A 27,330-nucleotide genomic window follows, 5' to 3' on the forward strand; every position below is an offset into this window, starting at 1 on the left:
GGAGGAGGGGATAGCTGAGCTGGCCTCAAAGACTGACAGGTTTGACAATGAGGATGGAAGAGGAGATAGCCCAGGCACAGGAGTCAGCCTGGGCACCAATGTGCCTCCCCCGAGCCCCTCCCACCCCACCCACAGGGCCCCTGAGCCTCCCCACCTGGACACTGCCACTCTCTCCCTTGCTCTGGGGTCCTCAGACACCCATTAAAGGGGATGTCCCCTTTCCCAAGACATGGGAGCTCTTGTCACAGATAAGGCAGAACAGCTTTGTGGCACCATGCCTGGTGGGCTGCGCCCCACCCTTCCCCATGGGACCGCTCTCTCCCTCCTTCAGGGTCACTGCTGCCAGCATTGTAACATACAACTGTTTTCTGCTTGTTCTTCTATGCAAACACTTGCTAAATGAACGAAAACAGAGTTGTCGTTTTCAAACTCTTGCAACTTGCTTTTTCCCTTAATGAAAGACCATGGGCATTTTCTCAGAGGAAACAAATTTTCCAAATCATCATTTTAATGTGGAGAGTCCATGGTATGGACAGACTGTAATAAACTTAACCAGGTCTGTAATTTCAGCAAACATTTCTGGAGGCAGCTGAGGTGTGTGGGCCAAAAGAACAAGGGCCCAGAATCCTTTGGTTCTGTGTTTTGATCCTGGCTCCACCTTCCAGAGCTGTGCGACTCTGGACAAGTTACTCAGCCTCTCTGGCTGTTCTTGGCTTCTTGGAAGATGGGGAAAGAGCAGCCTCTGCTTATGCTTTATGGTGGGACTTCTGGAGACCCTGTGTAGGCGGTACTTAATTAAGCACAGTGCCCTGTAGACAGAGGATGCCCCATCCACGGGGTAAGGGGTGTTGGTGTTGTTGTTGGTGGTGGTACCTGAGCCAGGCCTGAGTTCACAATCTGGGGGGTGAAGCGTTCCCTTGTGACCACATTTCGAAGCAGAAGGAGAAACTGCTTCAGGGCTGCTTCCTCCCCTCCCCACCCCCTTTCACAGAAAGCATCTGCATCTCCTCGAGGTTGGCCAGATTCCAATTCCCAGAACCATCTGGGGCTGGTTGGCCCACAGACCAATTACATGGGTGCCCATCTGCCCAGAGGGTTGCCGAGTTCTAGAAAGGCCTCCCCACCCTCCCTGCCCACAGAGGAAGCCGGGCTCAAGTCTGCCTGAAGCACCATCATCACCAACCCCTTCCTTTGAGTTGGCATTCCCCTCTGCCTTGGTCCCCTTTTCTTAGGCAAATTAATGCCCCAGGGAGGCTCCGTAGACTGCTTCAGTGAGGGTCACCCCTGGGGTGGGGATGGAGGCACAAGCACCCCCACTCCCCAAGGGGCCCCAGAGGAAGGGCCAGAAAGCCCCAGCCTAAGACTCCAACTGCTCAAATCCCCAGCACCAAATTCCCCTGCGGGGATCGCCAGGGGCAGCCTTCCATCCCCTGAGTCAACACCCAGGCCTCCTTATTCCTGCCCCTCCTCCCCAAGCGCTCCCGACAGTCTCTCCCCTCCCATCCCCCTCTCCAGGCTGCTAGGCTACCCTGAGCCTCAGTTTTCTGCAAAATGGGGCTATCGAGACCACTAGATGAAGGACACCCGGGACTGTCGTTTCTAAAATCAGTGGCCTGTCGGTTGTGCCCTGGGGCTCCATCATTTCCACCCATCCCCGCCACCCCATAGGTAAGAGAACTGGATGAAGAAATGAGCGGCAGCCCTTGGCCCCGTGCCTGGCTCCGTAAACCTTTCGTTGCCATTACTATTATTCCTTGTGGCGGGCAGGGCTGACTGAGAGGTGTGACCTCAGCGCCCAGAGGCTCATCCCAGAGCAGAGGGGCGCAGGCGGGCCACGCGGTCCCACCCCAGGGACCTCCAAGCTCTGCAGCCATGGGAGGGTGGCCCCTACTCCAGGGAGGGGCCAGCCTCTGACTTGCTGGGACGCTCTTTGCTGAGTCTGGATTTTCACCCCTCCTCACCCCTCGAAAGCCCCGATTCAGTGTCTGCCTGGCCTGGGGTTGGGGGCGTGGGGGTTAGTTGAGTTGCAGGCCTGGAGGCCTGGCCTGCAGGAAAGGTGATCCAGGGGGATCCCGCTAAGGCCCTTGGCATGTTACCACGGGGGAGTGATTAAGTGGGGTGTCATGGGTGTGTGCCCTGCGCCATGGGGAGCCATCATCTGACCTCTGGCCAGGTTCTGACTCAGGGCGGGCATCTCCTCCCCTCCCCGGGGCTAAGATCCCCTCTCGGCAGGCAAGTACCTAACTTTTCATTCATTGATTCATTTCTCTCATCTGCCCATTCATTGCATCAGATCGATCAGGGTGGCTCATTTGGGTGACTCATCTTCATTCATTAATAATAAGCCCAGCCATCCTTCTGCAGGCCTGGGCTCCCAGCAGCTGCCCGGCCAAGTGCCTTATCTTTTACAATCCTCCCGGGGCCCCGGAGGAGGGCTGTTATTACCCCCATTGCACAGAGGGGAAAACTGAGGCACATGAAAACTCAGCACCATTGTGTGGAGTCAGATTTGAATCCAGGCCTGCCACCGTCTCTAGAAAAAAAATGTCACTGTACCTCTCAAGCCGTGCCTCCGCCACTGGGTCGGGGACCCCTCCTCTGTTCTCCTGTACCAGCCCCGGGGCACCCCACACCGCTCGAGTCATCTGCCTTGCTCTGGGACTGTGATGGCAGGGACCTGGTTGACCCCTTGGATTTCTGCTCCGATCACGGCATCTTCACACTCAGCTCTTGGAGATTCACAGCTCTCCCATCCTGCATTCAGCCCCTGCGGGAGGCCCCGCAGCTGTCTCCAGTTCTCTGAGGACTTCTAGAGGCTTCAGTGCCTGTGGTCTCCCCACTGCACACTGCACCTGGGCTCTCTCTGTCTTCACTTCGTGTACCCAGGGGAGACAGCTCCTCCCGCACCCCGGAATTCCTCAACATGAACCCCAGGCTCCCACGAGGAGCTGGTGAGAAGCGTGGTTTCCCAGGTTTGGGAGTGTAGACAGGCAAGGGGGTTGGGGCAGGGGATGGCAGAGCTGCTGACTGCTCGGCGGGTAAAGACCGCCCAGGTGAGGCTCCTCCCGCCAGGTGGGATTCCTCTGGTGGTTTCCAAGGTTCACTGTGAGCTCATCTTCAGTGGGAGGATCTCGAGCCTGCTTGTGCCTGTGCGAACGGGCGTCCCACCTGCCTCAAGATGGGAGGCTTCCCCAGAGGCCTGTTGAGGCTGCTCTGCTGATACTGCAGGGGGCTTGCCAGCGGGAGACAGGTCTTCATAGGATGCTCTGGTTTGAGACTGTAGTGACCCAGGGCAGCATCAGTCCGGATCCCAGATCCACCTGCCCCACTCCCACCCTCCCAGTCTCAGACTTTGAAGTTCTCACCAGATGCTTCAGCCCCCTTGTCTTCAGCTGCATCCCTGGGTGGGTGGGCAGAGTGCAGCCCCCTTTCTTGGAGGGGCGGCCTCACACGGTCCTGCGTCATGCTGGTTCTGCACCCCTGGCCCCCTCCAGGCTCCGTTCCAAGATCCCGTCTGCCGGCCCCAGGTGGGCAGGAAGTTCCAGCGTCCACCTTAGGTCATGTCCAGCCTACCTTGAATTCCCTCTTTATTGCTGGCCCCTGGGATTTGCTTTTCTTTCTTCTCAGCCCATCAATATGTATTTTAAAATTTGTTCTATTTATTACATTTGATCCCCCTGAAAACTCCACCGGGCTCATGGGCTCATGACGAAGTCCAGGCTCCTTGAAGCAGCCCCGCCAGCCTACACATGATTTCATTTAATTTGCACAATCCCAGGAAGAAAGTATTACTGTCTCCGTGAATCAGATGAGAAAACCGAGGCACAGGGAGGGGAGAAGGAGGCCTGCCTGGGGCAGGGGTGGAGGGGGAAGGGGACCTCAGAGTCGGAGCCTCCTGCTTTTCCCACCTCCTGGGTGCCAACGGGAGGGCGGATTCACAGGAGCCCTGCCCGAGGCGCCCTGACTGCTCGCTGTCTCCCCTGGAAGGGGACATGTGACAGAGCCCGCCGGCCACGGGCACCTGGTGCCAGCAGGTAAACGCTGGGTGAGGCCCTTCCTTCTAGGAACAGGCTGCCTGAAGGTTTCCTTCAAAGGTGTCCTGCCCATCATGGCCGTCCCCACGCTGAGCCATTCTGTGCCGGGGCTGTACGGGCAGAGAGCACTGGCCATCCTCGTCTTGCTGGTGACCATGCGCTCGGTCAGGGGGCGAGAGCCTGGGCTGAAGCTGGACGTGTGGCCGAGCGAGACCTCACCCTGGCTGCATTCAGCCACATGTTTCTCGGCAGACCCAGGCCGAGACCTGAGCCAGGTGGACACACAAACCCTCGAGCCTCTAGCTGGATTCCGGAATCCTTAGGACCTGGGCGCGTGGGAACTTCTGGAGTTTCTGCAGTCCCTTCACAGGTTGAGGACACCGGGGTGGGCACAGTCTCAGGCCCTCCCTCGGCTTGTGTGTGTGTCGCAGCCACGTCAACCTAGACGCCACCCACATTCAGCTGTGCCCCCTCCGTCCTCTCGGGGTTTACACAGCCCCACACCCATCCTCCTGGGCTGAGCCAGAGCTGGTCTCCCTTTTTTCACCTGGTAACAACAAATCCGATCTCTGTTTCTATGAGTTCATTTGTTTGTTTAGATTCCACATATAAATGTGATAGGCCGGTATTTGTCTTTCTCTGACTTATTTTATTTAGCATAATGCTCTCAGGGTCCATCCATGCTGTCTCAGGTTGTGGCAGGATTTCCTTCCTTTTTTGTGGCTGAATAACATTCTATTGTGAACATACACACATCTTCTTTATCCATTCATCCATTGACAAGACACTTAGGTTGTTTCCGTGTCTTGACTATTGTGACTAATGCTGCAAGGGGCCGCAGGTGTGCAGAAATCCCTTTGACACGGCGCCTTCATTTCCTTCAGATATATACCCAGGAGTGGAACTGCTGGATCGTATGGTAGTCCTAGTTTTAATTTTTTTTGAGGAACCTCCACACTGTTCTCCACAGTGGCTGCACAAATTTACATTCCCACCAACAGTGCACAAGGGTTCCCTTTTCTCCACACCCTCTCCAGCGTTTGTTATCTTTTTGATGACGGCCATTCTAACAGGTGTGAGGTGATAGCTCACTATGGTTAATAAATTTATTTTAAAAGCTAATTTTAATCAAAAAGGACATTTCACAATATCACCACAAGAGAAACACCAGTCCCACTTGCCGTAAGTAGCGTGTAACTGTAAACAAGCACAATGAAAATAAAACAGTTCTGGCTCCAGAGGTTGCCAGTTGAAGATTGGGGGCGGCAGGAGGGGGGTTCTTTCTTTTGCAAAAAGGGGAAATCAGGAAATGTTCAAAAGGCTGTTCAAGATAGACAAGCACCCAGTGGAGGTTTTCTCTTTGCCTCCACCTGAAGGACCAGAAGGGAATAAGAAAAGGGGAATCACTTTCTCTCCTGTGATCTGAGGTTATTTGAGACCCCAAGGCATCTCTCTCACTTGGGGGGACCCAGTGGGGACATCAAGAGCCACTGGGGGAACTTGGTTTTAGAGCCTGGAGGCTGCGGTGGAGGGGGGTATACTCCGTGGTTGGTAACACTGTCCCCAGCCTCACAGGCTGCCCCCCTCTCACCAGCCCCCCACGGACGCAGTGTGGGGAGAGGACTTGGGTTTGAATCCTGCGCTTACTACCTGAGTAAGTCTGCCTCTCCCCACCTCAGTTGCCCCCTCTGGGAAGCAGGGCCGATCCTCCCTGACCCAGGGAAAGGGAAAGCCCTGAGGGAGAGGCAGGGCATCAGTGCAGACGTGGACGAGGTACAGTGACCCCAGCAAGGGCAGGGCCTGCGTACAAAGCCTGCCAACAGGGCCCGGGCCATGACTGGGGCTTCCCCACTGGGCTGGGATCAAGGTCAGGGCACTCAAGCAGGCCTATCAGCGTGGAAATCAATCCCAGCTCTGTCCCCCAGACCTGTGACTTTGGGCAAGTCTTGTAATCTGTCTGTGCCTCAGTTTGGAAAATGGGGAGATCATAGTACCCACCTCACAAGGTTATTGAGAGGATTAAATGAGATGGAGCGTAACAATATGCTTGGCACAGGGCCTGATACCGAGGTGACGCTTTGTAAAGGCTAGTGAAGACGATAACGAGGATGAGGATTTTGACGAAGAAGAAGATGAGGATGAAGAAGATGGTGATGAAGATTATAATGAAGACAATGATGAAGAGGATGCTGAGGATGAGGATGAAGGGGATGATGGTGATGAAGATGAAGAACATGATGAAGATGATGAGGATGAAGGTGAGGATGAAGACGAAGAAGGTGAGGATGAGGATAAAGAAGATAAAAAAGATGAGAATGAAGATGATGCTGAGGATGAGGATGAGGATGAAGGTGGTGAAGGTGAAGGTAAAGGTGACGAGGATGATGATACGTGTTTGTGGAGTAACGCAGGGCAGGAAAGTGTGGGTTCGACCTTCGGAACGTGCTTCCACGTGTGTTTCTCACGGTTACCGTCTCACAATTTAGAAGCATCCAAGGTGGATCTGTGAGGCTGGAGGGTCCCAGACCCTCGGCTGGACCCTGTGGTGGGCTGTTTATGGGGATGCCTCCCCAGAGGCTGGGCACTCCCTAAGGGCAGAGGTGGTCCCTTGCAGCTCCCTGCCCAGCCTGGGACAATCCTGACCAGAGGCACCTTCCGGCAGCCACTCCCTGGAGTCAGAAGCCAGGGTAACCGGTTCATTCACCATCCACAGCACGTCAAGGAGAAAGGGTCATTGTGTGGGTGCCGCTGGGGGCCACCCACTCACCATCCCTCCTCTCGGCAAATTGCAAATTTGCCCATTGGTACTTTGGGAAGAAGGTGTCTGAACTTCCATCTTCCAGGAGGGGAAACTGAGGCTCAGAGATGGGAAGATGCTGACTCTTGGTCACAAAGAAAGTTGGTTGTGGGGTCAGGGGTGGAGCCTGGGTCTCTCTGGTCCCAAGGTCTACGGGTGTGTGTATGCACGTGCACGTGTGTGGACGTGTGCACATTTACACGTCAGCGTGTGTACACGTAGCCCTAGGGGCAAAGCTACAGGGCCTCGTCAGATTGGTGAGCTGGATTTTTGGCAATTGCCTCCATTCTTACCCTGATCCAGAATTTTCTCCAAGAAGCAGTCTGGGTGACCCTGTTAAAATCTAGGTCATGACATCGTCCTCCTCTCCTCACAGTCCTCCCAGGGCTCCCCATCTGCCTCAGAGAAAAGTCCAAGGGCCCCCATGGCCTCCCAGTCCATTCCATTATTGCTACTCATCTCAGGTCTCACCCTCCTTGAGTCCTCCCCAGCCACACCAGCACTCACAGTTCCTCCAATGTGCCCCAGGGCCTTTGCACTGGCTGTTCCCGCTGGCTGGGATACTTTAACCCCAGATGTCTGTCCCTCCCTCACTTCCTTCCATCTTTGTTCACATGTCCTTTCTCAGCACAACCTTCCCTGATCTCCCTGATTAAGTTGCAGCAGCCCCTTCTTCTTCTCACCAGTTGGCCTGAGACCCCTACCTCAGCTCTATTTGTATCTTCTCATGCACTCAGTACTTTTTCTAGTCACTACGGAATTTCTATACTTTTTTTTTTTTATTGCTGGCCTCCCCCTCCTGGGAGGTCTGCTCCAGGGGCACGGAGTTCTGTCTGACTTGTTCACTGCTGCCTCCCCAGTGCCTGGTACACAGTAGGTGCTCAATCAATGTTTGTTGAATAAATGTTCAAACGATGGGGGAAGTGAAACCTTTCCTCCTTGCCCACCGGGGCCTCCCAGGGAGGGGCCAGAGGGAGGTGGGGCTTTGAGTCACCTCTTCTCAGTGACAGATGCCACCAAGGCCAGGCAGATGGTGCAGTTTCCAAGGTATTTGGCAGTGGGTGCCCCAAAAGGGCTGTTCCTGCCCAGGTGGATTGGCAGGAAGGCCAAGTCAATAAAGTGCAGGAGATAAGCAGGTTCAAGAGAAGATGCGGAGATAGGGCAGGATCCAAGCAGTTCCTGGGAGCTCGCTGGAGTTGGTGAGGGGCCTGCTTGGCCTGGCCCCTCGCACGTGGGGTGGTGGTTCCTGGCTTTGCTCTCTGAGAGGCGAGAGATGTGACTGGAAGCCTAACAGACTCCGGCTTGAGGCTCCACCACTCCTGAGCTGGGTGACCTTGGGTCTCGGGTTCCTCATTTGTAAAATGGGGATAATAATTGTGCCGGTCGGGTAGGGTTGTTGAGGTACATGAGATCAGGCATGTACCTCGCTTAGCTGGGCTTGGCCTGAAGAAAGTCTCCGTTAAGCAGGAGTTGTTGCTATTCGAGCCCCTGCAATACCGCTTAGCAGCTGTGCAACCTTGGGTAAATCACTTGGCCTCTCTGGGCTGCGTCTCAGTTCCTCCTCTGTAAAAGAGCATAATGCTGACCTCATAGGCTGTTGGGGAAGCTTCTTGGCATCTTACAGCGGCTCAAAATGTGCTGGCTAGTTGGGGCCAGGAAGCTGGGTGGGTGGGGGACTCATCTGCCTGATGCCTGGGAATATCAGACCAAAGTCAACCACAGCTGGGATGGACTCGGGGCAAGTGGAGGGAGGGGAGCGACTGGCCTCGGAAAGTGGAGGATGGAGAGGAGAAATCCCAGGAGGCTTTGCAGAGGAGGTGAGCTTTGAGCTGGGCTGTAAGAATGGGGAGGATTTAAAAATTGGCAACACTCAGGCAGAGGAAGCTGTGGTGAAATGGCACATGGCTGGTGGGAGTGTCGATGGGCCGACCTGAAAGCCACTTGGCAGTTTACAGCCAGAGCCTTAAAGTGATTTATGTTTCTATGACCTATGCTCGGAACCTCTTCTAGGGACTGATAATATAAAACATGGACAAAGGTTTATGTGTAAAGGTGTTCATTGCAGGGTAATTTAAAATAATGAAAGTGGAAGCAACTTTAAGGTCCACCCCTGGGCAACAGCTAACCCGAGGGACACGTCCCCCCACATTTTATACTCTTTGGAAATGGAGCTTCCAGTAACACGGGAAATGCTGACACCAGGGGGCTAAGTGTCAAAAGCAGGACATGAAATCCCACCCACCGTATTATGTCAATCGCTAAAATGCATAGAAAAAAGACTGGAAGGAAATCTGCCAGTGTGCCGACAGGAGCTGTCCCTTCATGGTGGAACTGTGGAAAATACTATTTTTCTATGCTTTGCCAAATTGTCACCAGCGTTCTGCAATCCTTTGGCGATCCGTGGAAGCAACAGAGTAAAAGAGAAGCAAACACATCAAAGAAGAAAGGAGTGGAGAGAGGAGGTGACAGCTGGCTGTTTGGGGGACACTGAGCTCTCTCCCCTGTGGCCAGTCCAGCAAACCTGTCGGTCTTACCTCCTAAATATGCCTCGGGCCACCCACTTCCCTAGCGACCCCTCCGCACTGCGATGGGCCTCTCCTGACTGTCCTTCACCTGCAGGCCCAGTGATCTCTTGCAACACGCATCAGATTACATCACTTTTTGGCTTTTAAACCCCCACTGCATCCACTGCTCTCGGCACGGAGGCTAAAGCTCCTGGAACAGCTTCAGGGGCCTCGAGTGGCCGCCCAGGCAGGTGCCTTGGGCCGAGGCTCACATTCAGCATGCCCTCCTGCCTTTCTTTCCATCTTATTCACCATCATTTATCTATGCGGAGCCCAGCCCGGCACAGAAGCCATTGCAAATCAGGGGCCTCGGCACGGATACACAGATTGAATGAACTAGGGAGGTGGTTTCAGGTGGCAGTGACATTCAGGTGTTGAGCCTGGTGTGTCCAGGTGGGCACCTGGTACTGTTCTGGGGGGAAACCAGGCTGGGTTGGATGGCTGTGGCCCAGGAGGAGGACTGGCAGGGCCAGAGGAGGCTGAGCTGGGGGGGTGTGGAGCAGAGGTTCTGGTGGGGGGTTTGCGGGGAGGCCTTGCACGGCCCCATCTGTACTCTAGTAAGTTCCCAGGAAGCCCCCGCCTGTTCCCGGTTTGGTGATTCAAGCCTATCTTCCTTCAGAGAAAAGCACTTCAGATGTTGAGGGTTTTTTCCCCACTGCCCTTAAGGGCTGTGAGGAGGCAGGACAGCAGGGGGAGGGGTTTCCAGCCGGCGGCCAGCTGGGAAGTGGTCATCCTGTGCGGGATGCAAGGTCACTCACAGGCAGAATACTGCCCGCCCGCCCTCACCTGCCTTTCCACTTTCTAGGTACCGTCAGAGGAGGCTCGGCTAGGCCTGCCGGGCACCTCCCCCAGGGCAGAGCCCCAGGGGAACACGGGGCCACTTCCAGTTGGAGGGCACACGTGGCCTGGGGGCTCCTCAGCCTGCCTTACAGACAAAGAACTGGAGACTAGGAGAGGCAGTGACCGGCCCAAGGCCACCAAACAGGCCATGTGCCGTTCCCGGGAAGAGGGTGGTGGAAGCTGCCACTGAGGGTCTCACACCAAGAGCCCGGGGCCCCCAGGCCGCCTGCCCTGAGTCGAGCACTACGCCTGTGAGGCTCTCCCCATCCGAGCCACCCACGGGTCAGCCTGTTTCTGTCCCTGCTTTGCTGACAGGAAACCCAAGCATGCGGGGGTGACCTGGCTCCAGACTCTGCCTCCTGAAGAGAGGCCGGCATTTCCCTAAGAGCCAGGAGGCCCTCTGTGCCACGCTGTGCAAGGGTCTCCTGCCGGACACCATCTCGGCTCTCACTTACCCCGTCTGGGGCGGCACGTGGTTCAAGATGGTGGACAAGTGTTCCAGATGATTCTGACAGCCATTCACGTCCCAGAACTGCTGCTTGCCTCCTTCCTGTAAACAGCCTGGGATGCTCGGCCCAGCAGCCTGGGGGTAGCACAAAGCGCAGGCCGGCTGTGCTCCAGGGCCGGTGCGTGGGAAGGTTGCAGAGCCCTGCTGGGCCTGTTTCCTCACCTGTGCGAGGGCAGGGCTGTGCTGCAGGAGAGCGCCTGCCCGGCTCCTCGCCCCGCTCCCCTGACCTGTCGCCCCCTCCTCCCACCAACCCCGAGGCCTGGCCCTCAGCTGACCCAGCTGACCCAGCGAGGCTCTGAGGCACTCTGGAGGGAGCCCTGGGGCAGGAGGGAGCCGAACCCCCAACAGCTGCTGTCCCTGGTTCTACCCGTCCTGAGGCCGGTCTTCCACCTTTTCCCTGGGCATCCTTCCAGCGAGTGCCTTTTTCTAGACCAAAGTCGTCATGACACGAGTGTCCATGTGCCTGCGAGGCTGCAGGCCGGTCCCGGCCCAGCACCGGGCACCCAGCAGGCCCCCGGTGCAGAGCGGGGTCCAACCTCAGCTGCAGGCCTCATGGGCAGATTTCGGAGGAACCTACTGGGGCTGAACCCCTGCTGGCGGCCAGTGCGAGCCTGGACGCGGAGCAGCGGCCCACACTTTCCACCAACATCACCTCAACCCTCGGCACGAGTGGGGTGCCCCATTCATGCCTTGCACTCAACTCGGGTTTTACCTCAAGGCCCAGAAGGTCCGGCTGTTTCTGGGCCAGGCTTGAGGTGGAGAGTCAGAAGTTTCTGGAAGAACCGTGATCCCATCTCCAGGGATTTCCAGAGCTCATGCTGGTGCACGTCGGTGTGCTCAGGAAAGTTGCCCGCCTCAGCACGACTTCACCTGACTGTCCTCGAGACAGGAATGTGAGGAGCCCGCCCTCCGGGCGTGGAACCTGAGGCTCAATGGAGCCCAACAGCTGAGGGATGGAGACATGGACCAGGCTCACGGCACCTGCCTGAAGCTGGGGCCCTTTCTGAAGGGAGCACCTGAGGCGTTCTCCCAGCCCTGGGTAGGAGCTACGCCACCTCCCTTTAAGGAAGTGGGGATCCCGGGGCCCAGCTGCTGTCCCTCGCCAAGCAGCTGCAGACGGCCAAGGACCTTCCCCTTCGCCTGGCCGTGACCTTCCCGCTACAGAGCCATGGAGCAGCAGCCACACTCTTGGTAACTTTTTTTCTTTTATTGCCAAGTTCAGATTTACAAGGAAGTTCCAGTTTTCATTTCCACCCTCGTGTTCAGTACCCACGAAACATGAGTCATGCTGGCGAGAGCAGGTACTTCCCTGGAACGGTCCCGTAGCCCAGAAGCATGAGGTTTCCCAGCCCCGCTCCTCCTTGGGACAAGAATTATTTACATATTTTCAACTCAGAGGAACTTAAGGAACCCTTACAGTTTATGCCCAATATCATCATGACTACATTAAATATTTCTTATTTATTGCGTCTAGAAAAGAAGATGAGAATTGGTTCACCCTGTGCCTTTTTGAACAGTGCATCTTGAGACCTTAGAGAAATCTTGGTGTATGCCTGTTAAGACGTGCGTTTCCTCGCCCACCCCCAGGTCGCAGTGCAGGTGCTTGGGTGGGAGCTGCCTTCTGCAGAGAGCAGCAAGCAGGGCAGGCGTGATGGGGGAGGGGCAGCACAGAGGGCCTGCTGGTGGCAGGAGGACAATCCCTCCCCCCCCCACCCCGCCTCCCGGGGTGGGGCACGTACCTGTCTGACTCTGAGAGGCGTCCTCGCTGGCTCAAGGTCCCAAACTGGAAAGGACATGTGCTTCTCCCCAGCAACTTTCAAAGCTGACGTTTGGGGGTTCATGTGGCCAGCCCTGCCCCTGACTTGGCAAACTCAGTGGGCCCGATGTGGACTTGGGGAGGGTCTCTGCGGGGACATGGAGATAGCGGGCTGGACGGGCCTGCTGAGGCCGAGTCTGGTACTCACGTGTCACAGGCCATGGCCCCTGCCCCGGGCTCGCCAAGGATTCCTGGCTCTACCTCTCTGCCCCAGAGTCCCAGCACCTGCTGTCTGGACGGGCCCCTCTGGAGGTGCCCCCACTGTTAGATTTTCTGGGGGCTCCTGAAGACATAGCTGTGCCACTGCTGCCAAGACAGTGGAGACCTGGCTGCCAGCCGGCTGTGGGCTGCCCACAACCAACCCCTCGAGCCCACCCGGGGAGAGGCCTGCCCTTGGGCCAGACGTGGGGCGGAAGCTTGGTCTGATCGCACCTGCTATTCAAGAGCCCATGGAGGCTGGGCTGCGTTCAGCTCTCCTGCCTGGGTGATACTGCTGCGGGTCCTCCTGGGCATGCTGTCCCCCGGCCGAGACTTTCCTCCCGTAGAGCTTGAAGCCACCTGGAGCCACTGGATTTCAGACAGCAGGCTGGTGGTCCCAGGGCAGGGTCCACGTGCCTCGGCTTGTTCCTCACGATAATGTCACCGGCTGGGAGGTCACTGGCCTCTCATTTCTGCTGCTCCAGAATTGTTTCAAAACCGGCAGTGAGTGGCTCTGGGGCTGGCCTGCCGCTGCATCCTGGCAGAATAACCAGGGGCCCCCTGTCCCTGACAACATGGACTTTCTCCCTCTTTCCGTTCCCCCTGCCTGTCCTTTCCAGGGGACTCTCCTGAAGGTCATGGCTTGTCCCTCCTTGCCAGGGCCCCTGGAATTTCTGCCTAAATGGCTGCGTTTCTGAGCTGGGTCTTTCCCCTGTTGGTGCTGGCTGGGCTCACCTGCCCGGAGGGCTTCTTAAGGCTGGAGAGATCTGTCCTGCAGGCGCCACTCCCCTTCCTCAGGGGACCAGTGTGTTTCCTTCAGGAGGCTGAAGTCTGGCCCGGGCAGGCCCTGCCTGACAGCAGATTGGGGGAGGTACCGGGGAGCGGGTCCTCTAAGAGGTAAGCGTGCGGAGCATTTCCTGAGGCCACCTGATAACCCGGACCGGCTGACACTGACACCACGGTGCTGGCACTCCTGGGGGACACGTGGAGGCAAGTTTTGGAAGGTCTGAGCATCAACCAGAGAGGTGAGGGTCGATTGGCCTTGCCTGGCTGAGTAGAAAGAACATTTTGGGAGCTTTATCGGATATAGCGGAGACCTGGCCTGCACATACCCAGCCCAAATGGAGAAGGAACTGGGGGTTTCCATTTTAAAAACGAGCTTGCATCTTTACAGCAGCAGCTGAGAGGAAGAGGGACAAACCCCGAGCTCCTAGGATGGCCCTGTGAGCTCGGACGTCATGTCCTTGCAGCTGGGCGGGGGCTGGCTCTCGGGATGTCCCTGCATGCAGGCACCCACACCACTCAGCAGCAGGCGACGGACTCAGAGGACGGTTTCCATGGCCTTTCCTTTCCATCACGGCCACGGGGGCTGGAGTGTCTGCAGTCCCAAATCGTTCTCTCTTAGACAAATAGAGAGATGGGGACAACCGAAGGTGATGCCGGAAAACCGTCCTGTTTGGTTTCAGTCCGGAGAGACGAGGAATGGTCCTGAGCGGGGAGCTGACTGCACTAACCCCCTTTCATGGAAAGATCTTCTGGGTAACGCAAGGCCCCTGGGCTGCCATGGCAGAGAAACTTTCGGCCCTCCCAGCTCTGTGTGTACCTGAGAATATGAGTCTCTCCCTTATTTTTGCTTAAAAAATACTCTAACCTTTCCAGGAAGGGACTTTTATCATTCCATAGGCTTGCAGAGTTAGTGAGTAATAAAGAAATGGAATCCCTTAAGACAATGGAGAAAGCCAGACTGAGAACTCTAAACCCAAAACGCTGGGAAGTTCAAGGCAAAATGAAAATGAAATCTCGACAGTAATATTACACTTCTAACATGACATCAAACCTCAGGGTGGAGGATTTTTTTTTGAACTTTTAAAATAGATGTTTTTCATCTGCTGCCAGAAGCAGGAATAAATATCCAAAGGAGATGTTTATCGAAGTTTGCTTTTCTACAAATTTCTACACAAAGTGACCACGTCCGCTTCTTCTGTGCTCACTGGGGACGCTGGCAGAGGACCTTCGAGACTGGGGAGGGGCTGGCTGATGAAGGGAGTGTTGTCGGTGGGTCCTGCTGCCCTGGGGCCGTGGGCTCTGACACCAGCCCAACCTCCTCTGCCTCAGTCATCTGGGTTCGCTGGGGTGTCGCCACTGGTCCCAGCCTGCTCTCAAAGAGGTGTGAAGTAAAAGGGGAATTCAAACGGAGCAAAGGACTGCAAGGATGGTTCGAGGCGGTTACCGGGCTGAGGAGAACTTCAGACGCTCCCGAGGTGTCTGTCGTGTCAGCTGCTCCGGGTCCCTGTCAGCGGGGCCGCACGCACGAAGGGAGGTCAACTCAGTGCTCAGCGGGGCCCACTGGCTCTGGCTGCGCAGCCCCCTCGCCCGGGGTCCCTGTGCCCACCGCGGCTGGTGTGGGTGGCGGGGGGATGCCGGTGAGGGTGCGGAGGCTATGGGGGTCGACGGGCGGGACGAGAGTCAGTGACTCCACGCTCAGCGTGTCAGCAGTGTCCTCGCAAAGCAGGGAGATGGTGGGCTGCTGGGCGGGGATGAGGCTGGGGCACAGGTTGACTGTCTCCACATCCGCGCTCCTCGCCAGGCTCTTGCTGGGCCTGGCCTCTGCTTCTGTTTCACTGATGATCACCAACTGGTCGGGAAGGTTAGGCTGAGGCTGCTCCATAGTCATGGGGTCATCTGGGTGGGGGGTGGGGGCGGGAGAAAAAACAAAGGTATGCTCAGCTCTGAGATGCTCTGCTCACGCTGGCACCCCGTTCCCCTGCTGAACAAAGGCCCAGGGAGGTCTGGTTGGGGGATGATGTGCTGGGGGAATAGCTTGTCTCCACTTCCTCCTGGGGACACAGAAGCTGGCAAATCCAGCCCTACCTAGGCCTGGGGGAAACCTGTCAGGGCCCATGGTTACTCTGACTTGTGATGCAAGGGACACATTAGGGGCTTGTGCAGAACCAATGAGTGGGTTCCAGAAGCCCAGTTCCTGGTGCCAGGAAACAGCCCAGACAGGCCCTGTGTGTGAACCACCTCCCTGATGATAAACATGCATTTAGGTAGAGAACAGGCTTGGGTGTGCTTATCACCTCAGGCCATGCCCAGAGTCTATATTTGGTAACATTTCCCCAAGAGGGAACTCACTGCAGTATTAAAAAAAAAAAAAAAAAAAAAAAAAAGGAATTCTATACAATTTTTCAGCTTTGCAAAGCTAAAACAAAACCTCTGACTGTGGTTTTGTCACCTGGTCCTCCTCTAAGTGCTGAGTTAGCACCCAGAAAGGGGCTGTGATCGCTCAGGCCATTCTTATCCCGAGGGTCTCCCCCAGGGACCACGGAGAGAAACCACGTCACAAGGGAGGAGTGGCCCAATGCAGTTATTTTAGGAGCGGCAATTTCATTTTTTGGTGCTTTTCGAAATCCGTGATTAGATTACAGACAAGTGGCCTATTTGCTTTCCAAAGACGAGCTGGCTTGGACAGAGATACCAGCTGCCACTGGGGTTCCTCGTGGGAAACATCTTCCACGACTTTATGTGCCAGTGATTTGAAAACATGGGTACGAAGGCCGTGGGCATCTCGCTTGGAAAGCACATCTCCTCTGTTACAGATCTTCGGGCCAAAAAGGCGCTGAGGACACTGTGTGGACAATGAATCTGAAAGCACTCTGGGCCCTGGGATGATGGCAGACATTTTTTGCTTCAATGTGATTCCACTTAAGTCAGTTGTATTTTTTTTGTTTTTTCTTAAGTTAAGCCAAAACAAAACAGAACCGCAAATTGAACACAGAGCAAAAGAATGGAAAAACCAAGAGCAAAATAAAACCGAAGGGCATACAGAATGGGAGGAAGGAGAGGAAGAGGATCCCCAGCGTGGAGAGGAAACTCAAGCAACAGATCAAGTCTCCCAAAGGACATGTCGTAGCTTCCCACAGGACTCCCGGGCACGGTGAGCTCAGAAAGGCCCCAGGTCACTTCTTCACAAGGCCTTTTTTCTTCTTTCTTTCTTTTTTTTAAAAGAGAAATAAGGCCCAGAGAAAACCAGTGCATGGGGCTTTGGGTCTGTCCTCGCTCTGAGAGGGTGGCAGTGGGACATGGATGAGCACTAGTGGAAAAAATGATTTGAGGTGTGATCTCAGCCCACAAATGCTGAGTAAACACCCCACACACTTTCTGGTTTCTCTGAATTTCAATGAATTTGCTCCACTCAGGACGCCTTGTGGTGACGGGCTGGTTTCAAGGCCTGGGCTCAGGTTGTGACCCATCGCAATCTGAACGTGGGGCTCTGAGTACAGGCTCACCTTGCTTCAAACAAGCGTGTCCAGGAACTTACGTACATAAGGACCCACGTGTCAACTTAGCTGCTGACGAGGCAGTTTAGAAATGACTGATTCTCCAAGGGCACTTTTGTGCCACCTGGAGACAGAGCTTCAGAGCATTTCTTTCACGTTTTCTCCAGACTTCTCTGTGAGAATTCCCTCTTTGCTCAGGTCTGCATTTGCACGCAGATACTCAAAAGGGCTGACAAACCTCTTCCCCTGATCCCTAATGGGGTTTCTGGTGATAAGAATGATCAAGTGTGTGGGAAAGTTGCTATCAAATATATTAGAAAACAAATAAACCAGCGAACGGTGCCACACACACAAAACTGGTTCCTTCTTTAGGAAGAGAACCAACAATTTTATTAAAAGGGTTGGTTTTTCCCCTGAAAAACAGACTCTTCCTATTTTTTTTTTTTAAATAGGAAAAATAACCTCCTCTTACCCATCACCTACAACACTGTTCTTTCTACCTATCTATCTATCTATCTACCTACGTACCTATTAAAATTTTTTTATTTTTGGCTGTGTTGGGTCATCGTTACTGCGCGGGGGCTTTCCCTAGTTGTGGCGAGCAGGGTCTACTCTTTGTTGCAGTGTGCAGACTTCTCATTATGGTGTTGTCTCCTATTGCGGAGCACGGGCTCTAGAGCGCAGGCTCAGTAGTTGTGGTGCACGGGCTTAGCTGCTCCGCGGCATGTGGGATCTTCCCGGACCAGGGCTGGAACCCGTGTCCCCTGCAGGTGGATTCTTAACCACTGCGCCACCAGGGAAGCCCCCTACCTACCTATTTTTAAACCAAGAACTGCTTCCTGAATGTTAGCTACAAATTTGTGCATTCAAGAGGCAGAAAAAAACCAAGAACTCTGCCAAGTTCTCACGGGGGGGAAATTACCTAGCGAGGACACACTTTATGGTCAGTGTATGGTCAACCCACAGCGGCCACCGCCGACCCTCTGGCCTCGCTCACCTGCTGGTGTTTCCGAGCTCTGAGGGCACAGGTTGGGGCCTGACCCAGGAAACGAGTGGAGGCTGGAGCGGGAAAGCCCAACGTCCAGGTTCCCGTGAGGGGTGCTCGGCCTCCCCATGGTGCTGCCTCAAGTTGACACCAAGGCAGCGGGTCCCCTGAGTCCCTGGCCGGCACCCTCGGAAGCTGATCTGTGGCTCTAGGGCAGGGGCTCAGCTGACCCCTGGCGAGTGAGTGACAGTTTCCAATAAAAATGAGGATTGGATGTACTCAGGCCAGGGGAGGTGGGACTGAGAGACATGGGGAAGAAAAGGACAGTGCAGCACAGCAAGTTGGAGGGTAAAGCTCAGAGGAAGCAGCTTTTAAACACAAGAGAAGGCAAAGGCTCCTGCCTGGCAAGTGCAGCTGCCCAGCGGGAGGGCACAGGTGGGAAACCTTACGAGAAGCATCGCGGGAGGGTAGCAGTGACCACGGCCCACCCGCGGCCACTATTTGGAGCTCTAAACGCAAGAAGGGGAGCTGATGGAGTCACATCTGCCAGTGCGCTTACAAGTGAAATGACTTGGCCTCTGGCTGGAACGTGATGGAATCTACCACTTAGCTTCGAGCAAGGCTGGGGGATAAAGGGAAAAGGGAAAGAAAAAAAGCAACTAGTTGACTTCTTTGTGGCTTTTTGCAAATTCTAATGCCCAACCCTTGTGGCCTAAACTGGGGGGGCCCTGTGGGGATGGGGCTGGAGAACCCCCCTAGCTCAGGGCCTGCACCGAGCCTGGTGCGGAGGACAGCGTTTCCAGGCTGCCCAAGGCTGCCTCGGAGGAGCTGACACAGGGGTGAAGGGCCGGGGGTTCGGTCCTCAGGCGGGATGAGGCCAGAAAGGGACTGGAGCTGAGGAAATGGCTCGGGTTGGTGGCCCGGGCTCCCCGTGCCCTCGCCTGGCGTCCTGGGAGCCTGCTGGTGTGGAAATGCAGCGTGCAGGGGCGTCGCGGGCCGAGGAGGCTACCGGAGGAGACCTGCCTGCAGTGACCGTGCCAGAGGTGCCGTGACAGCTGCCGATCGAAGCACTAAACCCAGTGGCCGCCGTGACTGTCGGCCTCCGACAGGCTGAACACTCGCCGGCGTCCTTTCCTGCCACTCCTGACTAGAGGGAAACACAGCGACAGATCATAGAAAGCCTTTAACAACGGGACGGAGAAGGTGACACGGAGAGGGGACACAGAGCAGCGATGGACGCGAAGCATCGACGAGAGCGTGAGGCAGGGGGGCCTGACCCAGCGGGTGCTGGTGACGCTGCCCCCATGCAGGTGGGACACCCCCATTCCGCCCCCCACGATGAGGCGGTGTTGGGACAGCTAAGAACCAGATCATCCGCTTGTGGGACTCAAAGACGGGTAAAGACGGCGGAGGTCAGTCCTGTCGGGAAGGAAATTCTTGGGGTCAGCGGCGACACTTGGTCTCGGTGAGCACCCTCGGGGGCGGAGGAACAGAACTGCCTGTCGGTGAAGATGAAAACCCTGCATCCATGGGCCAGTCTGAGGAGGGAAGGGTGTGTGGTTGGGGGATCGGAGCCAAAGCAGTTAGGGAAACAAGTAGATTTCTGACCCCAACTGATGAGGCCGAGGGCTCTCAGTGGCAGCCACCGAAGCCACCAGTGCGGCTCTGGGAGAGCCTCCCGTGACCCCCTCCCTAGTCACCCCCTCCCCAGCCACGAGGTGACGCTCTCCCGACCACACTCTGGTGATCCGCACCTTTGAAACCAAGACTGAACCACAGCAGCAAGATCTGAGGGCAGATGCCAAGCAGCTGCAACAAAAACGTTAGGAGCATCTCCCTGGGGAGGAACCGCCACCTCTGAGACACAATAGGGATTACGGCAGAGCTTAAGATGAGTGCCACGGAGCACAGCAAGGCGAATGGACTGAACTGTAGGCTGAAAAATGGTTAAAATGGCACATTTGATGTTACGTGTATTTTACCGCAGTAAAAAAAATTAACGTCATGGATAAAACTGGTGAGAAAAGAGAACACGTTTGGCTTGGGGTTTTGTCCTTAAAAGTCCCACCTGACCACGGTGCCCGGGTTCAGTAACACGCAGGTCGGTCCTGGGCTGTCTGGTGCTCAGTTGGCCCAAATGGGATGGTGCTCTGGGGTGAAGGTCGTACTTTCAGACAACCGTCTCAGGGAGCAGGTGAGGATGGGGGAGGGAAGGCCCGTGTCAGGCTCCCAGCACAGGGGCCACCAGGAACCAAGCTCTTCCTTCTTTCTATAAACCCTTAGGGGAGAGTCAGAGTGGCCCCAGCTCAGAACTCCCTGGGTCTGAAAATGGATGCTGGAAAGAGCAGCCTGGCCTTCAGTCTGACTTCATTTTTTTTTTTTTTTTTTTGTGGTACGCGGGCCTCTCACTGCTGTGGCCTCTCCCGTTGCGGAGCACAGGCTCCGGACGCGCAGGCTCAGCGGCCATGGCTCATGGGCCTAGCCGCTCCGCGGCATGTGGGATCTTCCCAGACCGGGGCACAAACCCGTGTCCCCTGCATCGGCAGGCAGACTCTCAACCACTGCGCCACCAGGGAAGCCTCTGACTTCATTTTTTAACAAACGATTTTCTGTCATCCTCCTCAAAGTGGCTCACCCAGAACACCTGTGAAACGCAACAGATTGGAGATTGGAGGCAGAGTGCCTGTTTGAGGAACTTGGTGTAGGTCACGGAGCTCTTAGCTGAGGAGACGGCTTTCTTACTAGAATCCCACGCTGTGTGTGTGTGTGTGTGTGTGTGCGTGTGTGCGTGTGTGTGTGCGCGCGTGTACAGGCATAACCCAGAAGATGTTTCTAAAGTATTCCTACTGATCCTACATTTGGTTCTAAAATTGGATCTATTTTCTCTTTCCCGCCATATGTTTTCTGCAATTTCAGCTTCTCAAAACCATAAAATGTTTAAGGAAAGAAAAATGCCGATTCCAACCCCGTAATTTTCTCCCTGGGGAACAAGCCGAGGCCCACGAGGCTGGCTATGCCGGATGAGCAGGCAAGAGGTTCCTGGACTTTTCCACAGTGTGGGGCGCCCAGCCCTCCCGGGAAAGACTAGAGGATTTCGGGGCACTGTCTTTAAAGGACAATGGGAACAGGTGGACTCGTGCATTAGGTGTTAAAACCAGACGGTAAACCCTGTTGGGCACAGCTTTAACAGGTAAATAATCAACAATGAAAATAAAATACCCTTGCCCCCAACTCCTTCTGGTTGGTTCCTTTGGTTACCACAGAATTCAGTTTTGACCTTTCTGTCTGGGGTGTCTCTTGGCCCCGATTTGAGGGCCTGTACTTGCTGAGAAGCCACTCACAAGGGTCTACCATGTGCCTCTGGTGTGTGAAGGAGACTCAGAAGCAGCGCAGAGGGTGTCTCTGGGCGACTGGCAACGCGGTGGCACCTCTAGGCGGTGTCGCTTCCCCCTTCTGGTGACGGTCCCTCTGCCTGCGCTGCGCCTGCAGCCGGCACTTGGGCCTCGGCCCTGATGGGCATAGGGGCTGTTTCTCAGACACAGACCGCCCCCTGGGTCTGTATGTGGAAGAGTGGAATTGATAGGTAGATCCCAGAACGATAGGGAAAAGGAATCAACTCGTCACCAGGCAGTTTCCGGGCTGGGCCTCGGTGGACTGTGCGACACCCAAAGGCCACCTTCTTCAGGGAGCCCTGGCCCAGTCACCCACTCATCCTCGGGTTTTCACCTCCAGTGACACCTTCTCTGGGAGTCTCTGGCCCCGCCCGCAGCCTACAGTTCACAGCTTATAACTGGACACTTATCTGTGTGGTCCTCCCCTGCCAGCCTGTGCCTTCCATGCTTTGCTACCCTCTGGGCCCAGGACATGTGCATAGTAGCGGGTGGCGTGGGGTACCAAGGCCGAGGTAGTAAGAGGCAGAGAGAACAGCCTCTTAGGTGGGGTGTCGGGGCTGGCAGGTGGAGGGCCACGCTCAGAGGGACCCTTCTGAGATCAGGCCTGGTGTCCACAAGGCCTGAGGCGCTCAGACTGGAGGCCCCATGGGAAGCTGAGGAAATCTGTATTAGGGATAAGCGTGGGCCTCTTTCAACCCCAGGCAGGGAACGCTAAGGTCCCCTGGGCTGGACAGAGGGCGGGGGCGGAAAACACAACCGAGCATCAGAACAGTTTCACACCCTTATCTGGGGGTGAACCCATCTGCACTGGCAGAGGCGGCCGTCTGGGGTCCATTTTGCTGCCGATTTGGGGACCACTGGGCTTCCCCCCACCCGGAGCTGCATAGCCCTGCTTTCGCCGGCTGGGGCTGCACAGCCACCTGGGCCTCTGTGAATGGGCTGAGGCTCTTCATCTGGCTCTAGAGCAACCGTCGTGTGGGGAGGAGAGATGCGCGCCCTTCATAGGCGGCCCCCAACCGCGATCGGAACCCGGGGCCCAGGTCTCAGGGACGCCCCATGGAGGCACCTGGGACAGACTTAGGAACCGAAGCGATGCTCCGCTGGGCTGTCTCAGGAGGCGGAGTAGGGCTCTGGGTTGCCAAGGCTGGGTCCCTCTCTGGGCCCCCCTGCTACCAGCTGCAGCGCATGGCCAAGCTGTGTGACCTCTCCAAGCCCCCGTGTTTTCAACAGCACAGTGTGAGGCGGGAGGGTGGTAGGACGCAACAAGGGGGTGTCTGTAACGTATTTGTGAGCACCGTGCCTGACACGTGGGTTTTGGGAGCAGTGCCTACTGGGACGCCCCGTGGTGGGTGCACACCCAGGGCTGGGCGGGGTGGCAGGGGGCAGGCCACATCAATGGCTCAGAGTGAGAGGGTTGCCCCTGGCATTTACGGGTATCCCTGTGCGATTCCAGGTTTCGACCCAATGGAGCAGAGACATGGAAAACCGGGCCTGTCTCATGCCCTGGTAGACGGTATCTCTCAGGTGCTTTCCTGACCAAACCCTGACGTGCAAAGTGTGGCTTCAAGAGCAAAAAAGCCCCTGGAGTTTGCTAATCCCGGCTGCAAAGGGCCTGGTGGCTGCTCTCCACTCTAAGAACTTCCTGGATTCCGGGAAGCTCTGGAAACACAGGGTCAGGAATGCTTCTGATTCTGCACCGTGTCCTCCAAAACCACGTTGAGGACAAGTGGCTCCGTGGCTGGGCTGCAGCTGTTTGCCATCCAGGCTGGGTGGGCTGTGGAGGAGAGGCCCTGGCCCATCCTGCGGCCCCGGCTGGCCCTCCAAGGATGCTGCCTCTGGCAGGTGGTGGCCAGGCCATGCGGTGGAAAGTCTGGTGGCTTCCAAATCAGATGCCTGAACACTGGGCCACCACCCTGGGCTGACGTCAACCAGGCACCTGTCCCGACAAAAACCTGCCTCTCTTCTTCCACCCAGCATGGGTCGGTAGGACAGGCAGACGCTGGCACCGTCTGGGTAGACCTGCCCTACAGGGAACACGGAAACCCCGCGTGGTGTCCTCTGGGTGCACCCGGTGGCTGAGGGCCGGCCTGCAAGTTCGGCATTGAGAGGAAGGGACTGGTGGTCCTCCTGAGATCTGCCACCCCAGTCCGTGGGCACCAGTGCTCTCTCCTTCCAGGGGTCAACAGCTGGCTCCTCAGTGGAGAGGGAAGCGCCAGCCGCCCAACAGGACGGCCCTGCATTAGAAGGTGAGTTATTTCAGCGTCTACGGAGATTTGGACAGGCAGGCTGGGCCCCAGGCTTTTACTGTCAGGCAGCATAAAAAATGGGGCCTTGCACGCTTGCCTCCGCAGGCCTGCCAGGGACACACCGATCGGGAGCAGACACCCGGGGGCCTGACCATCACTTATCGACCTGACAGCCAGGCTAACAGCCCCTGCATTTCTGAGTTGAGAAGACATGTCGTTGGCACCGAGCAGGGGATGGTGGGGGTAGAGATAGAGGGGCTGAGGGAGGCCAAGAACAAAGAAAGTAGTGTAAGGTGCAAGGTGGGCGAGGTGCGGAGCCCCAGGGCCCACGGTCAGGTGGACAGCTGCACACCCAGGCACGATTTTCATAATGTGGGTCTTTGCTGGCTTCAGTTTTAGGCAAAGAAGTGTGTGGCTCATCGGTCCGCGTAGCTGTTGGCTGTGCCTCCTTAAAAATGAAAAAAGCCATACACAGCGGCACCAGGAAGGACCTTTCACCCAAAATGCAATTGTAAGTATGTGTGTGTGTTTGGGTCCACACAACAGAGACAAAGAACTCCGTGCACATGCAGGCAGGACGCGGGTACACACGTGAGCACATAAACACACAACCCTGCACTCTGGTTCCCAGAGCCAGCGTGAGACCAGGCTTCAGGGGGAGGCAGAGGGCTGATCTTGGCTTCTGAGAAAGCTCTGTCTGAATTTCCCAGCTACGGGCCTGGGAACAGCAGCAGCGACTGCTCGGATACACAGCCAACCTTAAGTCGGGCTCAGAAATAGCTCAGACAGGGCAGCCATCTTCCCTGGGCTGGGGCAGGGAGCGGAGCAGGTGCCGAGTGGACGGGGGTCTATGGGAGGTGGCTTGAGGGTCACCTTGCTGCCGGGGCCCCATGAATGTCAGTCGGAGATGGAGGTAATGGATGCTTGTGGGAGGAGGAGGGAGGGGCTGCAGGCAAGAGGTGCCCTGAGCCACAGGCACAGAGACCAGGCGGGGTTAACGCTTTGCTGAGAAAAGTGGAAGCTGAAAACTCCGCAGAGAGGTGCGGGAGCCCAAGGGGATCTCTGTCTCTGGTGCCGAGTGGATGGTGGCCAGGGGCCCCCAATTTCCTGGCGCCGTGGTGGCTGCCGCCCTGAAGCACCGCTTTTGTCAAGACCCATCGATCCATCACTTAACAAGAGTTTGCACAGGTGCCCCTGAAATATGATGGGTGAGGGCTCTGGATGGGACCCTGCAGGAACAGCAAAGGACACTGAGGGTTCCCAAATGGGGGCGCAGACCAGAATTATGGGGTGATCTCTCACATCAGAGATGTCCGGGGCCCTCCAGAACCACGGGTCCCCCGCCGGGGTGCAAAGCGTCATGCGCTCTCAAGGCCCTGCTCCTCTGGCTGCATTTTGGGGCTGTGCTGCTCAGGAAATAAGCCGGCATCTGCACTCCCGGGATCTTAGGCACTGCGGCGAGGTGCTCACGTGCGAGGGGCTCACGGCAGCTCAGAGCACAGGGTGACCACGTACACGTCTCACTCCAGGCTCCCTGCTCATGGGGTCTCTCCGTGCCACATCTACACTTGTGACAGTTACAGGAGGGCAGGATGTGACTCTAGCCCACCCTGACAGACTCTCAAAAGGGCGGCAAGATGCACCCCCTCGTCACAGACAAGTGGACTGCACCAAACATTTAAAGAAGAAACTGGTGTGTTACGGAGGAGAAAAAAAAAATTAGCAGAGACACGATTCTTTCGCCAGAGTTCAAACAATCACGTCTGGGAGACCCCTCCTCGTGACACCTAAGACTCCGGAGGTGACAATGGGGAGAATTTAGGCTCAGCTACCTGCCGCCGGGGAGGCCTTCCAGTGGGCCAGCCTGCAAAGGGAGTGATTCCTCCCCTGCGGGGAGCCGAGCCAGCCGCCCGCCGCCAACAGCCACGTCCCAGCAGATGCGGAACCCCGAGTGGCAGTGTCCCCAGACACGGTGGTGAGGAGCAGCCGGGGGTCAGGGCTCTCAGGTGGAGGGGTCGCAGGGTTCCCTCAAGTCCCCCCACGGCACCGTGTCCGTGGCCAATACCTGCAGGGCTCTGGGCGGCCGAGGGGCTGGACGACGAGCGGGCGCCCCCCGAGTCGCAGTGACTGGCGCTCCCACTGCCGCTGGGGCTCCCGCTGGCAGACGGCGACGGCGAGGACAGGGAGGATGAGCTGTGCTGGTTCATGCACTGGGCCACGGCGAAGCCTGCAAGACAAGGCGGGGACGTGACCCGGCGGGAGGGACAGGCGGCCTGGCGGGAGGGGTGTCACCTCCCCGGGGACGGCGTGTGTGGCCCCCTGGGAAAGCTCCCACCGCGAAGGCTGGGCTGGCGGCCTCCGCGTGAGGGTGGCGGTAAGCGACACAAAGCGGGCTCCTTTGGAGTCTGGCTCTGCTCCCCGTTATCAGCTGAGCTCGCCGGGCCCGGGACTGACCTGGACACGCTGCGAAGCTGTTTCAAGGGAAAGGGTGCAACCGCCATAGCCGGGGTGCGGGGGGCTTGGGGTGGGGCTGAGCCGTAAATCGGTGCTGACGCTGGCTCTGCACCGCGCCGGCTGCGCCCTTGAAGGGGACACACAGCCTCGGGGCTCAGAGGCGTCCTGGTGAAGTTCACAGAGGGACTTGGGACATCCTCACGGCCGAACCTCGGGACCTTTGCAACACACTCAAGTTCTGCCAGGGGCTCTTAACGCCGCACTGGACGGGAGGGGAGACCCTGAAAACGCTCCCTGCCAGAGAATCTGCTCTGCCCTGGCGGGTCTGGTGGCGAGTCTGGTGGGAAGAAGGAAAGCTCTGGTGAAAAGCTAGCAATCACAGAGATTCACTTGGCCCTCAGAGCAACTCCAGGTTTGGAGACGGGGACTGCACATTTCTGGGGCCTGCGGCCTTTCCAGCCCGGGAAGAGCCCGGGGGGAGTGGAGGAGCTTCACAATTTGGAGACCTGCAGACCTGGGCAAACCCTGCTTCACCAGCAGAAGCACTAGGACGCGTGCCCAGTGTCGTTTCCCAGCTGCCGGTGGGCCGTGTGTCACCGGCCTCTCCCCACCCCGCTGCAGCGGGGGTACAAGGGGAGAACAAGGGGGGTACAAGCAGGCCCATCCAGCCTGCTCGGCGCTTGGCACTCGGTGGGAGCAGGCTGTTCTCTAAGATGGGAGGGGGCCCTTCTGACCGAGCCGCCGGAGCCCCTCCTCCGGTAGGCATGTGCCTTCCCAGACCGTGACTCCTGCCCTGGTACAGCCTGCTTTTCTAAAGGGCCGCGGCTTCTGATTCCATCCACAGAACACGGGACAGCTCCCAAGGAATAAACTCGTCGATGCTCCCAGGAGCCTGTGCAGACTGTGCTGGTTCCCCAGGAGCTCTGTGCTCTGTGCCCCAGCCTGTTTCTGCACCAAGTCAGGGCAGGGATGGGGGCAAGTCCTCCTCCCGCCTGAGAGTGGGGACCCCAACCCTCCTGGCCAGTCACATCAAGCCTTGCCACCCCAAGCACACTCAACCCGGCCCCAAACCTCATGCTCTCCATCTGCGCCGCCTGCACCTCCCTCGGCCCAGAGCCACTGACACTTCTTCCAGCAGGTTCTCCAGGCCTGACCACGCCTTTCTCAGAACTCAGGAAGGCAGCGGGGTGTCGAGCAGGGGTTGGAGAACTATGGC

The 27,330-nt window shown here is 56.8% G+C and overlaps 1 protein-coding gene across 6 annotated transcripts in view; it reads right to left on the reverse strand.

Annotated features, from left to right (window-relative positions):
- Positions 1 to 11,935: 11,935 nt before the first annotated feature.
- The window catches only part of CLEC16A (C-type lectin domain containing 16A), a 209,475-nt gene continuing 194,080 nt past the window's right edge, over positions 11,936 to 27,330 (reverse strand). For 2 of the 6 annotated variants that reach the window (XM_033840754.2, XM_033840752.2), the window contains exons 22-23: positions 25,726 to 25,887; positions 11,936 to 15,439 (exon numbers count right to left, since the gene is read on the reverse strand). In XM_033840754.2, the coding sequence (XP_033696645.1) occupies positions 15,084 to 15,439; positions 25,726 to 25,887 (518 nt within the window). In that variant the 3' untranslated portion in view covers positions 11,936 to 15,083. Of the gene's footprint in view, positions 25,888 to 27,330 lie in introns of all 6 variants that reach the window. The other 4 variants (XM_073792308.1, XM_073792307.1, XR_012326118.1 and 1 more) reach the window with 4 other exon arrangements.

Source organism: Tursiops truncatus, chromosome 15 (assembly GCF_011762595.2).
Source record: "Tursiops truncatus isolate mTurTru1 chromosome 15, mTurTru1.mat.Y, whole genome shotgun sequence".
NCBI lineage: Eukaryota > Metazoa > Chordata > Mammalia > Artiodactyla > Delphinidae > Tursiops > Tursiops truncatus.